Raw genomic sequence first — 22,219 nt, forward strand, 5'->3', positions numbered from 1 at the left:
AACAAACTTTTGTTTTTACTATGAAATAAAAAACTTCTTGAAACGTCTGGTTTTGCAATTATTTTGATGGAGATACCCATGAAAAGGAGGTTTATTTTTTATAGTGCTGCAGACTTAATGGGACTGTTTTTACTCATAAATTAAACTTGGTATTTATCTTTTTAAAAAATGTTGCCAGTGGAAAATGCTTAGAGTGACATCCATATGTTCAACAGCTGATGAGAAATGTCAATACTTCTGTCCCTGGCAGGCAGCTCTTCACCATCTAAAAGGTGAGTGGTGGGCAATGAGCTGCTATGGCAGGAGCCAGTAAGGACTTGGCTGGCACATTTGCCCTGAGTCTTGTCTGTTTCTTGTAGCATGAAAATGATTTGTGTAGTAATGGAAAAATTCATTCCCTGGAGTAATAATTCAGCTGCTATTACCTAGAACTGAAAAAATTCCAGTGGTGACTATTAACTCTTCTGAGACAATTGAAACTACTGTAGAAAACCCAGGCTAACAGTTAAAAATTTTATGATGTATTTTAGTAATTGTGAAAGATTAAAACTAAATCTTTCTGCAGCGTTTTTAGAGAGGAAGGAAGCAAGAATGACGTTGGCCATAAGACTGAGGGGAGAGGATGGAATTCACAATGCTGTTTTCTGTAAGTTACCTCTTAGTTCAGTTCCCTGCCACTGCACACATCAGGGATGGCTGGAACCCTACAGCTCATTCCTCTTGACTCCAGGGTTATTCTGGAATCATGGACTGAAGGGCTACTTTTACTTGCTGACAGTAGGTGGGTTTTAGTCTCACTTCTGGTCATGGGTCTGAGCTTGCCCTCCAGTTTTAGGATACTTTAAGTACTCAGCAAGGTTTTTCTAAGAGAAGATTCATCCACATTCAAAGTCTCACAAAGCTGAGCTTTTTTTAATTCATCACACTGCATCAGTTTTTACAAAAAGTTTATTTCTCTTCCTCATGTCCATGGGAGTTGCACAGTGATTTTAAAAAGGGGAAGTAGCATGTTCAGACACTAATGACGTTTGCACTAACCAGACTCAGAGATGTCTGTACATTGCTTCTAGAAACTTTTGGTTGAGTCCTGCACCATATATAGGCACATTTTCATTATGCTTTGACTTTTCCAGACACTTGGTAATTTAGGAAAACTTAAATGAGGCAGAGGAGCTTAAAAATAGTAGAGAATGCAAAAAGAATAATTTAGTGCATTTACATAGCAGAATTAACTAATACAAATCCTCCAAAAGCCATCAGTTCCAAAATTTAATAAACAAAAGTAGTTTAATACACAATAAACACGCATGGTGAGTGCACCTGAAGACATTTACCTGGTTCTTAAACAGAATCAAACAGCTGTAAGCTGAACAGAATCTTCAGCCTGTAACTGCACCACACTCATGTTCAGGGACAGTGATGGTCTTTTTAGGCTCTTCAAGTCTGAAAGTTTACAACACATAGCAGGTCAGTGACCACAGAATGCTCAAGTGAAGACATGCATATACAGCAGAGCATGCCTCAGGTAATTTGATATTTATGCAGATAGCCCTTTGGAGCTGTTTGTTCTGCAACAGTCCCAGAAAATCTTCTGTTTCAGCTGGTTCTGTTACAACGCCTCTGCGTAATGTTATGGAAAAGGCTCAATAATTTTGAAATTGAAATTTCTTAAGCAGTTTCCTTAAAATGAGTTCCTGAATTAATCGTGCTCTTGCAGTTAAAATGTATTTAATGAAAACTTCCAATAGCACAGATTGAATAAATTTGTTGTGTGAATTATGTTTTGTGAGAGGAAATACTTCCTGCCCTACCCTAAACTCTGGGTATTCTTTTGCTGTGCATGTTGCAAATGGGGAGGACAGGGTCTGGCACTGAGACTCCACTGACCAGACCTTCTAATCAGCAGAAACAGCCACTGCTTTTGGCTGGATGAGGTGAGTTGAACTCACACTGTCAAATTCCAAAGCACGACAGCTGGCCAAACTAAGCAAACGGAGTGCACAGCCAAAAGCCTGGAGAAGAGGAATCACGACATTCTCGTTTTAGCAAATGAGGAATTTTCACTCCTCTCTTGCAACTTCACGCGAAATGGAAAAACTAAAATTGAATGAATTACCGAGCTTAAAATCTGGCAGCGCTGTAAGATGGATTGTAAAGTAACCATGTAGCTGAACCAAAGTTCCATACACACAAAAGATTCATTTGGGACTGAGACCAAAGACAGCAACTTTCCATTTGAAACAGAATTTAAAAAGGAGAGAAGAACTCAAAATTGGAACCACACTATTGCAAGTTCCCCATAAGCCAATCTAAGGAGTTGCAGATGTGGTTTTGTTTGAGCTGAACAGATGCTACAAGATGTTTTTGTATACTCACCCTCTGTCAAATCTACCCAGCTGTCTTCTGTCTCAGGTAAGGAACCGAGATTCCCATTGCTTTCCGGATTCCATAGGTACTGACAATGTCCCTGGAGTCACTTGCTGGGCGAGTTCTTTCAGGTTATTGGTTACTCTCTCCGCTGGGAAAGATAAGATGTGTTTATGTGCTATATATAGACACCAACTTGCTGGATCACCCTGCAAATAGTTCAATTATTTAGTACAAAGGGAACTAAGTTAAATAATGTTTCTAGACCAGAAGAGCTGTGTTGTGCTGTGTGCAGCCATGCAAGACATCCTGGACAAGCAAGAGATGGTTCAGAAGAACAGGAGGAATGAAACAGCTGCTGCCCAAGGCTTGCTGCCATCAGGAAACACCAGAAGTTAAAAAGTAAGTTAATGAAACTTGGGCCACACTCACAGCAGCTGGGAGAGGGCTGATGGCACCCACACAGCACTGCTGTTAGCAATAGCTGGATTTTGGGAATCAGCACAAAGCTTTGGATAGAAAGAGAGACTGTTCTTGTTGCTACAAATGTGGTTTTCCCTCAAGAAGGAAGCTGTAAATAGTGAAACTAAAAAAACCAAAACTTTTAAAAGATAGTATTCAGTCTGGTTTCAACTTGGTGTGGTATGACCTTGGTCATATTTCTTCAATAATGGGCAATTTATCTAATCACATCAGCGTGGTTTAGTTTAGACCATGAATAGTATTGCACAAGTCAGTTTTACTTGCCAAACGGGCACTCTGCACACAGTTCTGTATAGAGGGCTGCCATTAACACAAGCTGTGTAGCTGATCTGTGAGACAAGCAGGTTTGTTTAAATAACTAAAGAATGTAAGACTGATATTAATTAGTGTAACTCAACAGATTGATAACCAGATCCATCCGGACCAAAGTTGGCCTTGCAATAAGAATTTGGTAATACCTAAGCAACCCTTGTACAAAGACACTGCAAAACTCATGGCATTACTGGATGTTGTCTGCCCTATGGCATACAGAAGCTTCAATCAGTTCTAGGGACATTTAGGAATAAAGAGGAAATACTTGTAACTACTGTTCAAGATTTTCATCTGGCTTTATATCCAAAAATGTTTGAATTAATTCTCCAGGCCTAACAGGGCACATAATCTGCACTACAGCCCTTGAGACTTTTTTTTTTTCTTGGAGTTGATACCAGTTGGGACTTCATGTATTCTGCAAGATGATCAGAAAAAGCGTATTTACCCAAGTGCATTTCTCTGTACGATGGACCCAGAAGACAAATCATATTAGGGGGTGGTTTTGTACTCAGTCGTTCATTTGAGCATCCTGGAGTTCTCTGAGCAGCTTTGTTGTTTCATCAAGTTTCCTCTGGAAGATTTCAGCCTCTGTTTAAATAGAAAAGAAAGTCCTGAATAGTAAGATGTAAGTAAAGTCTATTTACTTACTTTATGATATAAAAGATAGCAAGGCACTGAGAAATTAAAGGAGTTACAGGCATATCCAATGACTACCAAGAAGACTCACCCTCAGAATCAAACTCTTCCATAGGCATGCCAAAGTTTGTAACTGCTTTTAGAGCTGTAAGTCTGTCGCTATTAGCAGCATCCAACCTGGCAGCAATATCAATTTCCATAATCTGGGGGGAAAAAATCAGCAAGTAATAATTTAGATAATACTAACTCAGCCTTGAAACAATAAAATTGTCTGAGGAAGATCAGAACACAAAGTGACCATACAGAGGGAAAGCTGCAAAGACACCCTGTAAAACTTGGTGTCCTACAGTTAGTGTTTACTATTCTATTTCATACGCAAATAGAAAATGGCATCTGCCAAAACCACTGGGGCTATGCACAAATGATGTAGTAACTTAAGACCAGCATCCCAATTAAAAAACAAGATAAAAATTCCTTCAGCTCACCTAAAGGAATTTTATCAATGATCTGAAGCCAAAATTGAAAAGTAATCTGGCCCTGGTGTAAATGAAGAGATGCTTCAGGAGAGCAGCCCTGGCCCAATAACTGCTTCCTCAAATTGAGCAAAGTTTGGGTGAAATTAATTGAGATCTATAATGTATTGCTTACAGCGGCATAAAGTGAGAACTTTTCAGACTTACATTACAAATTCATGTTAAATGATTAAGATAGAAACAAAGCTATAGCTCCAAGCAATCACAAACAAAATTACATAAACATTTTCTTCCAGTTCTCTTAACAGTCAGTTAAAACTTAATGTTTTGAAGAACCTTATTCTCCTCATGCCTCCAAAGGGACACACCATTTTCACAGGATTCGCAGCTTGTCCAAGTCTCACTGCTGTTGTACAGGCTATTTTATATAGCGAGCTTGGACAGGTTGGTTGGAGAAGTTAATTAATACAGAAAAATTTACCTTTACATCTTTCATTGCATCACTTCTTTCCTGTGGGCCTTCAGCTTCCTCCACTGGCTGAACAAAGAAAGGATTTTTCAAGGTGTTAAAGATATTATTCAAATTCAAAGTAAAATCTTACAAGATGCAGCATTTCTAGGAGGAAGTATGCACTGTCATAATGTGCTTTCACTGTAAAGCAAGTTATAATTCTATAAATTTTTTAGGGTCTTTCTTGGGGTATTAATGTTTACTGAAATACACTTTTTCAATTTCAGCTCAGGTTTTAGTTCTCTTTGCAAAGTTCACAGCAATGTCACATCAGAGACTATTTACTGGGATGCAGAAAGAAGAGGAAGGGTGGTTATTAGAGGCTAAATATTTTCTGTTCTGTATGCAACACTGCCAAGAGTAAGTGGCCAAACCCTGACAGTCAGTGCCACTACTGGCTACAAGCAAAGAGCTAAACCTGTAATGCTAAGGAAAAGTGTGAACTGAGGCAAAAAGGTCCATGAACTATTTCTACTATTAATTTAGGTAATATCACCCATTAGTAAAAGGTACAATCTGTTTATTTCAATAACTGGCATTGATTTGAAATTCAAAGCAAGACTTTTAGTTAACAGAACTGTTCTGATGAGATTTTCAAACAATTCTTAGATTGTCAATTAAGGTTATCAACAGAGCCCCTTTGATTCCTGTTATGTTTGGCATGGACAGGACTGGAATCTTGTAAGAATTTGAAGAGTCACTGTTCAGTATTTTTACATAGCACATGTCTGAGTTTAAAAGCACAGTATCAAGTAAAGGGAAAAACTACATATTAATTCATCTGAACTACACAGTGGCAGCTAGGAATGTGGAAAAAAAGCCTGTCAATGATCACCTCATTTTTAAACAACTGCTTATTGGTCTTGAAACAGGAATTAATGATAATGGGCATAGGATAATGGACAAAGAATGGGTAATTATATCTGTATTTATGTTCATATTCATAGTGAATATGTTAATATTCACTAATTAACAATACAATAATTCCCTTCCAGAAAATCCTACCACTGGAGGCAAAGATCTTTGCTTTCCAATCCTATCAGTTAAAAGGCAGCCCATCAATCTGACAGCATCATCTTTCTCTCACTCTAGAGCTTATGTGCTGAAACCAAAGACCAGATAGTACACAAATCCACTCTTACCATTTCCAGTTCTCTGAGAGCTCTAGAATGTCCTCCTTTAGTTAGAACATCAAGCAAACTATCAGCCATTAAGAGAGGATAATCCTGGGATTTCATAAAAAAATCCTGAATACTGAAAGAATAAATATAGTTAAGTAACTACTTTCACATCAAACATTTAATGTAAAAAAGTTACATAAGGTCAAACCAGTATGCACAGCACAGGATCTGACTGAAATGGATTGTGTTAGCTTAATCATGCCTGCCTTCTGCAGCTGAGGAATCCATTCTGAATGGGACACTGGAAAACTTGGAGAAGTGTACTGTCTCAGGCAGTTGCATCAACACAAAATCAAACTTGCATAGGCCTTTCACATTCACACTATTACTAAAGTATTCTTCCCTTTCCTAAAAATTTATGTCACTATGCCTGCTCCTTGTGAAATTCTAAAAAAAAAAAAAGAGCTTTGAAATTTTATAATCAAGAACAATAAGCCAATAGAATTATTTGTACAAAGCTGTATCTCATTCAAGGCAGTAATTAATGTGAAAAAATCCAGTTTGTATAAACATTTGTACAACTCAATTTTTTATGTCTTTGAGCATGAGTTCTCATTTATAAATACATCTAAGTTTAGGCAGTGTACTCCTAGGAATCAGCAGCATCAAAATTCTTCCATCTTGGCTAATTTCACTTTAGAGGCAGGTTCTCTACTGAGGTATTTTTTCTTACACAAAAAAACCCCTGTGAGCTCTAAAGACAGCGAGGCCATCACTCCACAGCAAGCAGCCCATCCTGCAAAGAGCTGCACATAACTGCTTCTGTGCATGGGAGCTATACCGTACATCCTGCTTGCTGCATTACCTGGAAGATCCTTGGTTAGAGTCTTCCCCATATGTTGAGTAGATTAAGTCAGAATCTTCTTTGCTTATGTTGGCAAACGTTGAATCATATGTTGGTGCATAGGAACTGAAGGGTCCATAATTCAAGTATGTCACTAATAACAACAATAGCATTATTACCCTGCTTTGCATGCATCAGAGAGAAACGAGAAGTGGCTATAAAACAATCCCCAAGAATGAACTCTAAAGAAATGTATTTCTTAAGGTAAAAACAAGCCTTCAAAGAACACCATCTGTTCACAGTGTAACAACTTTTACTAAAATCTAAACCAAATGCATTTGTATTTGCAAATATGTCATTAACACTACTGTGTGCCTTAGCACAACATGAACAGTCTGATGATGGAAAAAGGCTTTCAGGCACAAACCCTGCTCTTTCAAAGTTACCAAAAACCTTTCTCTATCTGGTAGCTTCTCTTCTCAATACAGATAAAAAGTTAAATATCTTGCCCCTTTTGTATGTGTAACTGAAGCTGGAATCTGTGATCTGCTGTTTAATTGTGTAATAGATACAAAGAATCATAGAATGGCTTGGGTTGGAAGGGACCTTAAAGATCATCCAGTTCCAACTCCCTGCTGTGGGCAGGGAAACATAATAATGTGCTTTATCTTTAGAAATCCTTGTTCCAAAGTTGTGCACTGGTAACAAGATCAAAACACTGTTTATATAAGAAGAAGGATTTGTATTTTTTAAAAAATCAGCACTTACCTGGAGTAACCCTGTTTCTTTTATCTTCTTTGAAGCCCTGTAATGTATTAACTCCTGACTGAAGCCTTCCTGCTGTCATTCCCAGCTTTACAGGGCAGTAGCCTGGTTCTGCAATAAAAGGTATCAAAACACAGAAACAGAGAAGGCATAAGAAGATGACTAAACTCATTACAGTGAAAAAACTCAAAATAAACAGGACATGGCTCTCAAAGTGTGCTTTCCTATCCAAAGGCTTCATACTAATGATCTGGGACCCAGACAGTTCCCAATTCTAAAACATCTGTGACCTTCTGGGTCAGCAGACACTGCACTCTGTATACAGACCAGAAATAAGAGGATCCTGGGAAATTCTCCAGCAACAAAAGTTTTCTCTTCTACAGTAGCAAAAGCATTCTTTTGCAGCTTCCACAAACCAGAGAAGCAACAGCACTGAGAGCTCCCACCATCTGCTCCCAACAGCCACAGCTGAGACCCATCTAGGTGATCCCTCAGCTGCAGCTTTTCCATTCCAGATCTTTATCAGACTGGAAAGAGGCATTCAGTTCTTGGCCAGGATTTGCTCATTTGCCCCTGCAAAGATGCAAAGGGCCAGGTATGTGAAGTGGCTTCTTACCCGAACCGTGCCAACTTACCTCCTGCAGCAAGGTCAACAGGATTAAGAAGGCCCAGAGTTGTTGTACCGTCTGGTTTTCTTCTTTCAAATTCACACTGAAATAAGATTAGATATTTTAATTTACATAGTACTTGAAATTCCTGGTCCTTAAACTAAGAAAACATTTAATGAAACTGGTCTGCAGGAATAAGAAGAAATCAGTCACTCAGAAGTGAGTGCTGCTCTAAATTTTTACTTTCACTAGATAACTTTACTATTGGTATGGGCACAAAGAATTAAAATACTATGATAAATGTTAATGTTTTTGCAGAGGTCAAGAGACCAAAATGTAGAAAATGAAGAGCATAGTATTACTAAACTGAGTTCCTTCTCCTGCAACGTTAATAACCTTTGATCAGGTATGTGTCTGTTTCAGAACTATGAGATTTTTGCAGATCAGAATTATTTTCTTGAGCTTTCTACTATTCATCCTTTACCCTATTTATTACTTTATGAAAATTTTACCTCAGCTTGCTCTGCTGATGAAATTCAGCATACATACAAATAGCACTTTTTTTTAACCTTACGATGTTACATAAATGATCAATAAAAGTAAAAGCAGATGTGAGGTTTCAACTGGTATAAGAAGCCAAGGAAACTTGGTTTATGGAAAAGTGAAAGGAGCTACCAAAGCCCCCAGTGCTTACCTGGCTGTTTGCAAGGCGCCTGGTTAACTTGCCTCCTGACTCCCTAACAATCCGATCAATCTGCTCTTGTTCCCTTTCCAAGCTATTGCTTCGTAATTTGTCTTCAAGCAGGTCTTTATCCTTCCTGTGAATATACCCACACGACTTAGGGACTAGCTGGAACACCAACTGGCTAAATAACACAACAGGATACTGTGACAATATTGTTTTAGCCAACTCTGCACCTGGTTTTGTAGGCAAAACAAGTAAATCCAAAAAAAAGTGCTATTGAATATACTGTATTTAATAGAGCTGGGGAAGGCGTGTGACTTATGTTAGTAACTGCACAGATCTCTGCAAAGGTTTCCTACAAAACTAAGGTACTCTTGGTATATTAGATACTCTGGTTTTAGTATCCAGTATTTATTTACCTAAATATTTACCATCTTCATATATGGTATTTCTAGACATGAAAAGTATTTCACAAAACACACTTTCTGTCACTAGGTAGCTGCATGTTTCAAATACAACTACTATGTAAACAAACAGTAACTGAAATTGGCTGTGTAGCTTTTTGTACCAAAATGTTTAAAAGCACATTTGCAAGCCTTCTCCAAAACTATACAAATTCTGTGAAATGGACACTAAAAAAAAAATAATTGAAGGAATGGAGTTGATGAGCAGTACAAGATTATCTACGTGCAAAAATTATTGTATCATAAATTATTCTAAACTTATTTGGTTTTAGTAGATGAGGATGTAAGAGTTGATCCCTTGAGATGAAAATGTCTAAGCAGTACCAGAAAGAGAGAAATCCACATCCACTGGACTACTAAGTAATCTTGTTTCTATAGCATTTAAAAGGTGTACCCTATAATGACTCAGATAATACTTCACTTTTTGTGCTCTTTGCTGGGTGTTTTGAATGCTTTGGTGTCACCATCCATAGGTTCTCCTCTGTCTTTCCCAGGACCATTTTCCTCTTCCCCAGTTTGCTGCAGTTCTGCCTTGTCCTTCTGCTTCCTTGTCTTCTGCAGGTCAGCCATGAATTCTATACTTTGTTTCAGGCTCTGAATTCTCTCCTAAATAATATCAAAATCCTTTTACTTGCTGCTCCAAGGAATCTTTTTGTAACCTATCCATAGAGAATCATTTTATTTCAGTTCTTTCTTTCTTACACTAGCAAATATAAACAGAGAAGGTGAAATACTAAGTGCAACTATTTCTACAATGACTGTAGCAGTCATTGTGGCAGCAGTACTAAAACAATGTACTATTTATATTCCAATATACAAGCATTTGACAAATACCAAGCAAGGTTTCATTAATTTTCAAGAATCCCTGCAAAAGAATAAACAGGGATCAAAAAATGAAGCAGTATATTTTTAATATTGTGGTTAGTGTTTTTTATTACCTGGCTAAGTATCTTCATCCCTGAGTGCAGCAGTTTTTTTGCAGCTTTGTAGTAAATGGTGTCCGGTTTGTTGTAAATCATTGCATTATTACACATCAGTTTGAAGTTATCCTGTTTAAACATTAATAATTTTGGAATGAAAGTTAATTTTACAGCATAGTATACTGATACTCTTGTTGCAAATGTGGTGTCTTAAGCTTTAGGAAAAAAAACTTAGAAGAATACTTTTAATGAATGAATTTAAGAACTCTTTAAAAAATATAAACAGGGATAGGCATGTAACTTTGTTTGGATCTATCAACCCAACTAACATCCTTAAAGTATTCTAAAGTGTTCGGTATTGTTTGTAGTTTTTAAAGTTTTAAGAGAAGCCCTCTTAGCTACAACAACCCACCTCCTGCCAATCAGCAGTCACTAAAACAAAGTGAAGCAACATAACAAAGACAATGAAAAGCTGCAGCTCAAAGTTAAATTATTACAAAGACTATCCCAAAGTTTTAGTTACAATGAAGAAATGTGTGCTTGTTTAAATTCAAGTGAGCTAGAAACTTCCATACCTGCTGCAGACTCTAAAAGTGAATATGTTTTATCACATTCTCATCTATTTACAAAGTCAAAATTTAAAACTAACCAGAAACAGCTGTAACAATAGGGAATGGAATGTTCTTCTTAAGTTGTGGCGATCTAAAGAAGAATGTGCAAGAAAATACAACTAATACTATTAACTATGTGCCTAATTGTTAATTACACCTCTCAGGTCCTCATCTAGCCCACTAAAGAACCAGAGTATTTCTGATGAAGAAAACAAAACAAAACAAAACTAGCCCCCACATCTTTAAAAAGCTTTAGGAGGCTTTCAAAACAGGCCCTTGAGTCCATTGGCACACTACAGCACCAGGACAAGTGGTTGCTGCCAACAGGACCAAGCTCACGGTGCCTTCACTCCATGACCAGACTAGCCTGGAAAAAGTAATAAATCTAAAAAAACAGGCTGAAGGACAAACTGACAGATTCCATGCAATCCTGCACAAAACCTGAAACCATCTGCATCTTTCAGAGATGCACATTTACAAACCAGAAGTGTTTTCTCTTTTACTGTCAGAACTTATTTGCTCACAAAAATTCAGGAAACATTTCTTGAGGCAGAAGTACTGGCTCTTGTCATCTTTCTATTCCCATAAAACACAAGCCTTCAAGTCAATCAAGCATAATATATCTTTGTAGTCTGAAGAAAATTCAAAGCATTACCTTTAATTCTTCTATGGACTGGTATCCATTGTTCTTGATCTTCTCTTTCATGGTACTAAAATCCATTGGGTTTTTAATGATCATGGAATAGCCAGGGGCAATAAAGTCAGTCACAGGAAATGAAAAGAAAGAACTTGGATCCTTTCTGTAAGAAAAAGAAAGACAGTTTTTATGTTTCAACTTACAAAAAAGAACATACTGAGTTTGGAATTAAATAGAAAGGAAATAACTAAGCTGAAAAGAAACCAGAACTATAAAGAGAGAAACAGCTTGTGTCAGCATAATCTTTCCCTTTCAAGGTTGAAAATATCTCATATGCAAACCCATATGCCAAAAAAGTACTACAAATGTATTTCAGAAGCTACTTCTATATTTAGATAACCACCTGTGTTCCTGAGCAGATGAAAAAAAACCCCAACTTTTTTAAGGTTTTAGATTACACAGACATCTTATACCATATTAGAATTAATTAAAAAATAAAAGAAATATATATCTTAAAAATATTCTTGTCATTCATTGCTTACTCAGAAATTACCAAGGGGAAGAGACAGGGCTCAGAATCAAAAGTGCTGCTTTTTGTATGGACAGAAGGGAGCCAAAACTAACACAGGCATTTTTAGGTCTTGAAAATTTACAGGTAAGAGAAAACTAGCAAAGTTTCAAACTCAGTCTGGTGAGACAGCTAAAGGGAAGATCTTTCAACCACTCTTGCACAAGATGCAGATACTCTGAAAGTCAAGAAAGATTAACTTAAAAAGACTACTTGAAAGAACTGCAGACTTGATTGTTTTAACCAAAAGTCATTTGGATAGTAAAACAATAAGAGAACATGGTTGAAGTTTCCAAGTGCGTACTTCTTCTTCATAGTAAACAATGCTAAAATAGGAGAATTCAAGGTAAAAGAAACTTTGCAAGTTAATTACAATGTCTTGTGCCTTCCTTCCAAAAGGTCCCCTAAAGAAAGTATCACATTATCCAAAATCTTCCTGGTTTTGAAAGCTTTTTACAACTACTATGAACTTGAAACTGGAGGTGTTCACAAGAAGCCTAAGCTGAAGAGAAGTTGTAAGTACACTTTCTTAAACTAGCACTTAAGTTCCTAAAACAGCACTCTTAGGAATATATTTAGCAATAATATTTTCACTCAGCCTTATGTGAAAGAATCCTTAACATCCTTACTGGATGTTATTTTCACAGTTCTGCAAGCCTGTAGCACGGACATTACCTTTGCAGCTGTCTCATGAGTTGATTCAGAGCTTCCTGAAGTGGTGTCTGCTCCACCTCTAGACCAAAAACAAGGGGAGGGAGAAGGGGTGTGAGGCAGAACTGACTGCACAAGGTATGAAACTTCTAAGATACTAGAAAACAACTAAACAAAACTGATGCACCTTGAAAATTCAGTATAAAGAAAAGATTATGATGGCAAGTCCCTCCTCATTGCCCTTACTTGACATTCTGCTCACTCTGACAGAAGTACTAGATACCACTCTGCAAAAGAGTGTACTGCAACTATCCAAACTTTTACACAGGATGGAGAAAAACACTGACATGGAACAAAATGTCAAGTCACTCACTACAGAAACAAAGAAAAATGAAACAAGTCAATCGTAGAAAACATGAATTAGCAAAAGAAATTTCTTTTTTCCCCTACCCTCCTGCTTTGATAAAGTGCTCGTCAGTGGTTTCTCTGGTGACAATTCCATTCTGACGGGGGTCTGACACTTCATTTCCTGTTCTCCCTCACTGTCTCCATGGTCTCGATCTCGTTTCTTTTTATCCTCCTGAAAAGATTGTTATGGAAATGTAAGAGCACCTGCAAACCCTGCATTATTACCACACATAACGCTCTCTAGATTTTTCAAAACAAATTCACAACGTTTAAAAAATAAGAACAGTTTGTAAGTGCTTAAAAATTCTGTATTCTTTATGTACTGTCTCCATCTGCTGGACACTGAAATAATTCAGCCATACAATGCAATGTATCACTGAAATAGTGTTTTAGAAAATATGACAGCTATCTGGTGTGTATCCTTTAAAAGAGGACAGGGATGCCTCACACACCGTCTGAATGCATTCCGGTCTAAGGATAAAAGTTACAGTTATGTCTGCTGACATTTGATGTTAACCTAGAGAAAGTCAAAACATTTTTTCTGCTAAAATTCAGTAGCACGAACACATACTTAACTCTTCTCTTTCTTTTTTCCTTTTCTTCGCCAAGAACTTGCTTTTCTCCTTTCTTTCTCTTTTTCCTTTTTCTGTCCTTGTGTTTTTCATGTTCAGATTTGTCTTCGTAGAGGCTGGAATCAAGTCCCGCATTTCCAGTGGAGAGCTCAGCAACTTCATTTCCACCAACTTTCAGCACCAGCTTCAGCGGCTTTTCTACGTATTCTTAAACCAGCAGAGAAACAAGCTGTGTGAGTACCAAACAAAACATACTCCCGTCCTCAACAACCCCGCGCGATCGCTCCTCTTCTTCCTCATGTCCTCATTTCCAGTTCCTGCAGCTGCTTGTCCCCGGCGCAGAGCCGAGCCCGCCGCCCACCCCCCGACCCCGGGCCCGCGGGCGGAGCGAGGGCCCCGCTCCCGCAGCCTCGGCGCGGAGCCCTCAGCCCGCCCCGGCTGGGCCCGGCGGGGCGGGGCGGCCGCCGCTGGGGGCGGGGGCCCGCGGCCGCTTCGGGCCGCGCTGCCCGGCGGCCTCTGCCCGCCCACCCCGTAGGGACCCACCCTCGTAGGGATGTTTGTCCGACTTGTGCTTCTTGTGCTTCTTCCCCATGGCCCCGGCCCGCCCGGGAGAGGCCGCGCTGTTGAGGCGGAGCCCGGCCCGGCCCCGCGCGGCCCGCGGCAGGCGACGGCGGCCGGCAGCGCCCCCTGCCGCTCTGGAGGGCTCGCGCAGGCGCAGTGCCGGGCGGCGGGGCCGGGCGGCGGGGCCGGGCGGCGGGGCCGGGCGGCGGGGCCGGGCGGCGGGGCCGGGCGGCGGGGCCGGGCGGCGGGGCCGGGCGGCGGGGCCGGGCGGCGGGGCCGGGCGGCGGGGCCGGGCGGCGGGGCCGGATCGGGAGCTGCGGTCCCCGGGCCTCTGTCCCCGAGCATCATCCCTGAGCTGCGAACCCCGAGCCGCCATCCCTGAGCCGCCGTCCCCGGTCCGCGATCCGCTCTGCGCCTGTAAGAGGCGAGCTCGGGGCATTTTCCCTTGCGGGCAACCCCCTCCTCTCCCCGGGCAGCGCCGCCTCTCTAGGCTGCAAGAGACCTTTAAAATCACAAAGTCCCGCTGTCAAGCCAGCGCTACCGCTGTAACCCCTGAACCAAATCACCCTGAGCCAGATCCACGCATCTCTTGAACACCTCTAGGGCACCACCACCTCCCTGGGAAACCTGTTCCAAGCCCTGACCACCTGAATAGTGATGTTTTATTTCTAATATCTAGTCTGAATCTCACTTGTCCCGCTCCTGCCCGCAGTCTCCCGTGCCCTCTCCCCTCACGCAGCCGCCCGCGGCTCCTCGCTGTTCCCCGGCGGTGCCCCTTGCTCCGGGCCTGAGGGGGCTGTGTCCCATCCCTGCCCCTTGTGCCCCATCCCTGCCCCTTGTGCCCCATCCCTGCCCTTGTGCTGTATCCCTGCCCCTTGTGCCCCATCCCTGCCCTTGTGCCCCATCCCTGCCCCTTGTGCCCCATCCCTGCCCTTGTGTCCCATCCCTGCCCCTTGTGCCCCATCCCTGCCCCTTGTGCCCCATCCCTGCCCTAGTGTCCCATCCCTGCCCAAGTGTCCCATCCCTGCCCAAGTGCCCCATCCCTGCCCCTTGTGCCCCATCCCTGCCCTATGTCCCATCCCTGAAGTGTGAATCCATGTCCCTGCCCCTTGTGCCCCATCCCTGCTGCTTGTCCCACCCTAGGGATCCTGGGTGCTGCTGCGTTTCAGACACTTCGGCAGGTTTCATGGGAGCACAGAATCCTTGAGGCTGAAAAGGCCTCGAGTCACACCTGTGACTGATCGCCACCATGTCAACCCTGGCGCTGGAGAGCCGCATCCAGTCTGTCCTTCAACACCCCCAGGCACGGTGACTCCATTACCCAAGTACTCAGCCTGAGTCCTGCTGTGTTCACAGACCCCGGTGCCACAGAATGTCCCTGCCATGGCTGTGGGTGCCAGGGCAAGGTGACAGCAGCAGGAGGGTGCTGTGGCATCCTGTCCTGACAGCAGAGTTTACTCTGCACCTGGCTGGATGCCGACAGGCCTGCGAGGTTTGCCGGTTCTTGGCTGTGATGTGGCCACGACCCAGCTGCTGCTGCTGAGCTCCAGCTCACCACAGGCCCTCAGTCCAGCACAAAGGCTTGCTGTTCCTGGAGTTTTAGAGCCTGTGCCTGAATTTGTACCTGTGAGAAGAGCAGAGGATGTGTCTACCCGAGGAAGGGTTGGCAGAGGCATGCAGAGTCTGTACCCATCCAAGGGACACGTCTCTCCTGTGCCATGACAAGCAGCAGTGATGTTTGTCCCTGTCCTGCACAGGCTGGGACAGGATAGAGCCTTGCTGGCTGAGTGCCTAAACTAGTGCTCACTAGTTTCAAAAGCAAATACTTTATAATCAGGGTAAAACTCTAAGGAAAGCATATATAATTGTCCCTGACAGGTCAAAAATAACTTAGAAATTCTGACCTCCTAGAAATGTTGGAATTTGCCCATTTGCCTTTGCCTGGGAGTGCTCCCAAAGCAAGCAATTGGTTTTCAAAATTAAATGCGATGCTGATTGTATAGTCTTTCAAAGTTAATAGCATATTTTTTGCTATTGCTTAAGCTGCAGTCATTGCTGTTTCAAAAACACTGTGTAGGTATTGTTTTCTGCCAAGACCTCTTCAATAGTACATCTTGAAATTTCACTTCACTGAAGTTTGGAGTGCAACAATAAACTGTTTCTGTTTCAAAAGAGAAACTTTAATTTATTCCCACACAATAATCCTGTAAGTATTCCTCAACTTTGTTGAATCATATGTGATGTTTATAGCCAAAAAGAAAAAAAAATCTTGTTAACTAGAAATTTATGATATGTATGGCTGTATAGCGATACAAGGTTTATTTTGAGAGCTTGTGAAGATCGAGAAAATCTCTTTTCTGTTGTCCATTCAGTCACTGGGAGTGTAATCAGATGTGACAGCTTTGTTTTGCATTTTGCTGGTTACATTGCTGTCATTTGGTATCCTACTCAGAGAATTGTGTGGGTGGTGCTCTGGAATAAACCACAGCTTTCCTGCTTGGTCTTACTCCAGTAGTTTGAAATTCAGTTATAATGGATGCAGTTGTTTTTCTAATTCACATCTGGATCCTTTAAAACTCTTATTACATATGCAGTGAATGTTCTTAAGCATACTTTAGTGAGAGGTAGAGGGCTTTTGCTTGGGCTGTGGCCACATGTAGAAAATACAAGACTAGTAAATATTTAAAGGACGTGTTTTATAGAATGAAAAAAATGTTGCTATATCCTCTGTTCCCACAAGAAGATTGGCAGACTTTCTAAGGTTTTTTTCTTTTAGATGTCATATGGTAAGATCATTTGTTCAATTGTTATTCTGAAATTTCCTGACTAATCTTGTCCTGAATTTAATAAAATCTCAGAGAATTGCACACAGGCGAGTAATGTGAGATCTGGCCAATATTGAGAGCTGCTAGGAGTGTCCTTCAATAGCATCCTCTGGGTCAGAGAAGGATACTTCTGAACATTTACTCCTCACACACATCTAGAATACACACTGGCTTTGCCATCCTGGTCTCTAGCTCTGCTTTCCCATTATTTCTTCCCTCTTCAAACCCTTCATATACCAGCTGGGCAAAGTGTCTGAAAAAACATTTATAAACCTATGAAGATTTATCACTGTTTGATATTAGAAAGGCAAGGTCTCATTCTTGTTGGTTAAATGTGCAGAATGAATAATTTAAATTCATTGTATGTTTTCTGAGGATCATGTTCTTAATCTGTGTCAAGTTTCTAAAGCAGCTAGCATTTAAGAGTGAGAGACAATAATGTGTGTTGTTATCAGTATGAGCCACTAACAGGGAAAATGTTTTAAAATAGATCATTGAGTCATGAATGGTTTGGGTTGGAAAGGACTTTAAAGACCACCGAGTTCCACCCCCTCTGCCATGGACAGGGATACCTTTCACTAGACTCAGAGCACCATCCAGTCTAGCCTTCAACACTTCCAGGATGTCCAAGTGCTTCCATATATACCTTTTCCATCTTGTAAAGAACTTTTATGGAAACCTGTGGAAAGCATTAGATCATATTAGTGTTTATTAATTTAGCTAGACATCAAATACCTAATTATTCAAATTGGTCATTTTTTTGTTTGATTTTTTTTGTTTTGTGTTCATTTGGGTTTGTTTGTATTGTGGTTTTGATTTTTGTTTTTCCCCAAATAAAAGAAGAAGGATGCAATAAGCAGGGTCATTTGTGGGTTTCTCTTTAGCATAGACATTAAAATTTAATGTGTTAACAGAGATATAAAAATCTTAGTGAAACCTTGTTGCTTTAATCACTGCTTCAGGAGGAAGAGGTAGATCCTGGTGAGAGCAGAAAGGTGCAGAGGCTGCTGCAAAGCACAGGAGGAGAGTGTGCCAAAGTCATTGGAATCAGGTGAATGCATAAGCATATAGAAACCTGGGATGCTAAAGTCACTGTCAGTCTTTCATAAGTGGGTTTGGTTTGTAGTCTGTGACACATGGAAACATTGGAATAAAGTTTTTGTGACAGACATTCATTTTTAAACTAGTATTTTACTCCAATACACCTTTCTAAAAATACCTGAATACATATGGCTAAAGTAAAGAATGTAGCCAACATTTTATTGATTGTTGAGTTATTAATATGACTTTTAAAGCAGTTACAGCTGAAAATGTGATCAATATGACTGTTTTCTGGATTCTGTGAGTATTACAGGAACATTGTCTTTTTCCATGTCCTGACAAAATCCACTGTGACAGATTGAATTTTTTCCCTTAATTTGAATAGGCAGTCTCATCATTAGGATGCATTTTCTATTTTTTTTCACTTTAGCACTGAAGTGTCTAATTCATTTACTCATGAAAATAGGCAATTATCTGTTTCTACCCCAAGGTCCTTATGACAGTAAAAAACTTCATAACAAGGTTGTAATTTAGTCATAGGGATGATTATCTTATTGTCCATAGAGCACTCATATGAATCATGCTCTAAGATCTGTGTGTGTGTATATTTGTACAAGCCTGTGTTTTGTAAATATCTTTCCTGTGACCTTGCCCAAATCCTGCTGGCATCTCTTCTAATAGCTCTCTTTTGAAGTGATTTTGTGCACTTGAAGAAATACCTAGTTGCACACCTCTGGACTAAAATAGCAAAATTTTTGCTAGACATGCATGAAATTGCATGAAATTTAAACATTTATTGCTTTGGTTCTTGGCTGCTATCACTGCACAGGTTGGGAAAATTAAACAGGATTCAGCTGGATCCTCATGAGAGGAGATTGATGGACAAATGGGATTTATCCATCATCCCTGCTTTTCCCTGGTCAAATGGAAGATTTGGGGAAGTCTGAGCAGCAAGTTATATCTGAAGTCTGTCTTAGCAATTGCAGGTAATTTTCTTGGGGAGGAGAGATGTTACTGGCAGAGGCCAGAAGATTATAGGTATGTATATATATATTTTTTTGTCAAAATATGGAGTGGATTTCCAGATAAAACCACACCATCTGGTAGCAGCATAAGACTGGGCACTGGAATTGAGGATGAAAAGTTTGAGCTCTGGGTTGAACTGATGGATCCAACCTGATAATTTTTGAGATGTAACCAAGTTATATTTACAGTAATTTCACGAATACAAGCCGCAACAAGAAGACTAAAATTTTGGTGGAAACCCGGAAATGCGGCCAATATTCCGGTGCGGCTAATCTATGGACAAAAATGTGATATCTGCCCTTACCTAGTATCATGCTGGTCCAGTCCCGAGCCAAAACAGTCTGAAATCCATGGTTTCCCGTTGTTCCGACGATGAACCAATCAGAGAACAGCTTATTGCCTGCCTGTGGATGGCGGCGTTACTGAGAGGCGGGGGTTGTTATCGGGGTGAGTTACCTCGGCAGTTCGATAAAAGTGTGTGATATTTCTCTGTACTTTTTAAAGTGTTTTCAGTCTTGTGCGGCTACGGGGCTGGCTGGGCTCGCAGGGAGAGGGCTGGGGGAGCCTCTCTCCCCGCAGGGAGAGGGATGAAGCGGGCAATCGGCTCGCAGGGAGAGGGCTGGGGGAGCCGCTCAGCCCGCAGGGAGAGGGGTAGAACGGCCACTCGGCTCGCAGGGAGAGGGCTACAACGGCCGCTCCCCCCGCGGGGCTGCGAGGGCTACAACGGCCGCTCCCCCCGCGGGCCGCGAGGGCTACAACGGCCGCTCGCCCCGTGGGCCGCGAGGGCTACAACGGCCGCTCCCCCCGCGGGGCTGCGAGGGCCAGAGCGGCGCTCGCCCCGTGGGCTGCGAGGGCTACAACGGCCGCTCCTGTGCCAGCACGGAGATGTGGCTCCGCTCGGAGCTCAGCTGCCTGCCCGCACGGCTGAGCGGCTGTTTAAAGGCAACGCGGATCCATTGGGAATGCTCGCAAAATGACCACACTATTGTTCCTGTCTTTTTCGGCTTGTAAATAAAGGGTGTGTCTTTTTTCACTTGGAAACAATGTTTCCGAGGTCGGCAGTAAGCCAGTAAGCCCCGGCGATCCCGCGATTGTGTTACTAAATGACGACTTTGTGAAAGTTCGCGGCGAACTAAAGTGCGGTTAATATTCCGGGTGCAGCTTATCTATTGACAAAGACATCAATGTTGCCAACACACCGGATATGCGGCTTATACTCCGTGCGGCTTGTATTCGTGAATTTACTGTACTCATGATTCTAAGCCTGATCCCATTGCCCCCACTCATGTGTGTAGTCCTGCTCATTTCAAATACATGCAAGATTTGGTTGTTCAATAAAGATATTACCAGCCAGTTCTGAACTTCCTTGATTCACACACTTGGCCAGATTTTAGTCAAAGTCCTAAATATTTGTTTTGCCTGAATATGTATTTTAATTACTTTTGTAGTGTTTTAAATTGAATAAAATATCTGGAAATGCCTGTGGCAGGCATATATCACAGTCCTTCATTAGATATGTGTATTACCTAAATAATGTGGAGAGAAACCTTTCCCTAGTAAGTTTTAAGTTGCTGTAAGAGGAAAAAAGATGATGAAATTTGTACTTTTATTGAATTTGCACGTGTAAACTATAATATGAGAAAGTTTAAAGCAAATGTCCAGCTGAATCTCTTAGATTATACTCCAGTTAGTTGTTTTTTGTTTAGGTAGCAATTAATCTTTTTAAATTAAATTTTGTTTTGTATAGTGGTATCTCTAGAGGAAACACACTGAACAGAAAATAAGAGCATTTAGGCCGCTTGGTGGTGTAATATGCAAAGGAAAAGCAACTTGTCATGTTCAAGAGAAGGAAATTTACATAATAGACCATTTTTGTTTGCTTATTATCTGATTAAGCACAGTACAAGACATTCCATGAATGGTTACTTTTTAAAGACCTTTATTTTCATGCAAGTAGTCGAGCAGATTTTGTAGGATAAATTCTGGGTTTAGCTCAGCTCTTTCTGAAGGTGTTTGCATTTAAGTTATTAATGGTCTGTAGTCGGCTCAGAAATCCTGAGTTCTCTGTGGAAAATGTATAATTTAAAGAGGGGGAGGGCCACATGGGGTCTCCAGCGTCCCCCCACTGTGTAACAGCTTTGGTTTTCATCTGCTGGGGTCTGGTGTCCTTCACATTCCCAACAGGTGCAGCAGCCTCTCCCCAGGTGTTTGTATTTTGTACACTGACTGAGGAGCTGGCAGGAGCCCTGGCATTGCAATGCTTTGGGGGTGCCTTGAGCTGCACGGGCTGTGACCAGGAAGCACAGGGAATGGCCACAAGAGCCCTGTGCAAGTGCAGGTGAAACACATGGACACTTGTGCAGTGACCACCACAGGGGAGGGTGCTGTGTGCAAGGGCACTTTGGTGGGGCCTATCTATATTTCTCCATGCAATAAGAAGAATTAAAGGTTCAGCTTTCTGTCATCTTTAGTTTAAACTTCTTTAAGGAAAGTATTTGAGCTCAGAAAGATGCCATGGTGTCTACAGAACAGTATGTGTAGAGACTAAGTTTTATGTTGTATGCACTGGTGTTCGTGTTAAGGGAGAAAAATGAAGATTATAAAATCAGTGTAGTGCCACTCTGCAAATTCTAGCAGAAGCAAACAGTTTCTTTGCTAAATGGGGTCCACTAAGGAATGTCAGTGTTAGTCAAACTATTGTTCTGAAGTGGTAACATGGTTTTCTTTTCTGGGGGAAAGAAAAATTGAGGGAAAATGGAAGAAGTTTCCATTCCTGTTTGACAGAAACATTAAACTAACAGTTAAGTTTTCAGATTGAGGAAGGAAAAAATAAAGATGTTTTGACTGGTATTTGGCTTGAGTTTGGTTTGGCTTTTTAGTCTACAACCTAGAAAGAAATAAAAATTAAGAACAACTTCAGCTTGGGCTGAATAAACTGAAGATCTGATGTAGCTTTCTCCTTGATGACTGTAGCATGTTTAGGTACTAAAAGAAGTAGCAGTTCTCATGCTAAGTAGTAGTAGCTGCTGATGTTAAGAACAAGCAACCAGCATAGTGTCCCAGTACGTACTAACATGCTTGGGACCTTGTCTTAGGTTTTGCTGCATTTTCCTGGCAATCCAGAATGTGT

At 41.1% G+C, this 22,219-nt stretch overlaps 1 protein-coding gene across 1 annotated transcript; it reads right to left on the reverse strand.

Annotated features, from left to right (window-relative positions):
• Positions 1–930: 930 nt before the first annotated feature.
• On the reverse strand, positions 931–14,290 carry BRD7 (bromodomain containing 7). The gene is given in 20 exon segments (XM_033069459.1): positions 931–1,443; positions 2,373–2,415; positions 2,418–2,468; positions 2,471–2,518; positions 3,608–3,685; positions 3,688–3,750; positions 3,890–4,001; positions 4,753–4,809; positions 5,925–6,036; positions 6,769–6,901; positions 7,516–7,623; positions 8,148–8,223; positions 8,815–8,938; positions 9,691–9,875; positions 10,208–10,318; positions 11,456–11,600; positions 12,681–12,738; positions 13,107–13,236; positions 13,635–13,843; positions 14,180–14,290. Coding segments are annotated over 20 exon segments (1,956 nt in total). The 5' UTR covers positions 14,229–14,290; the 3' UTR covers positions 931–1,379.
• Positions 14,291–22,219: the final 7,929 nt, after the last annotated feature.

This window comes from Catharus ustulatus, chromosome 11 (genome assembly GCF_009819885.2).
Source record: "Catharus ustulatus isolate bCatUst1 chromosome 11, bCatUst1.pri.v2, whole genome shotgun sequence".
Lineage (NCBI taxonomy): Eukaryota > Metazoa > Chordata > Aves > Passeriformes > Turdidae > Catharus > Catharus ustulatus.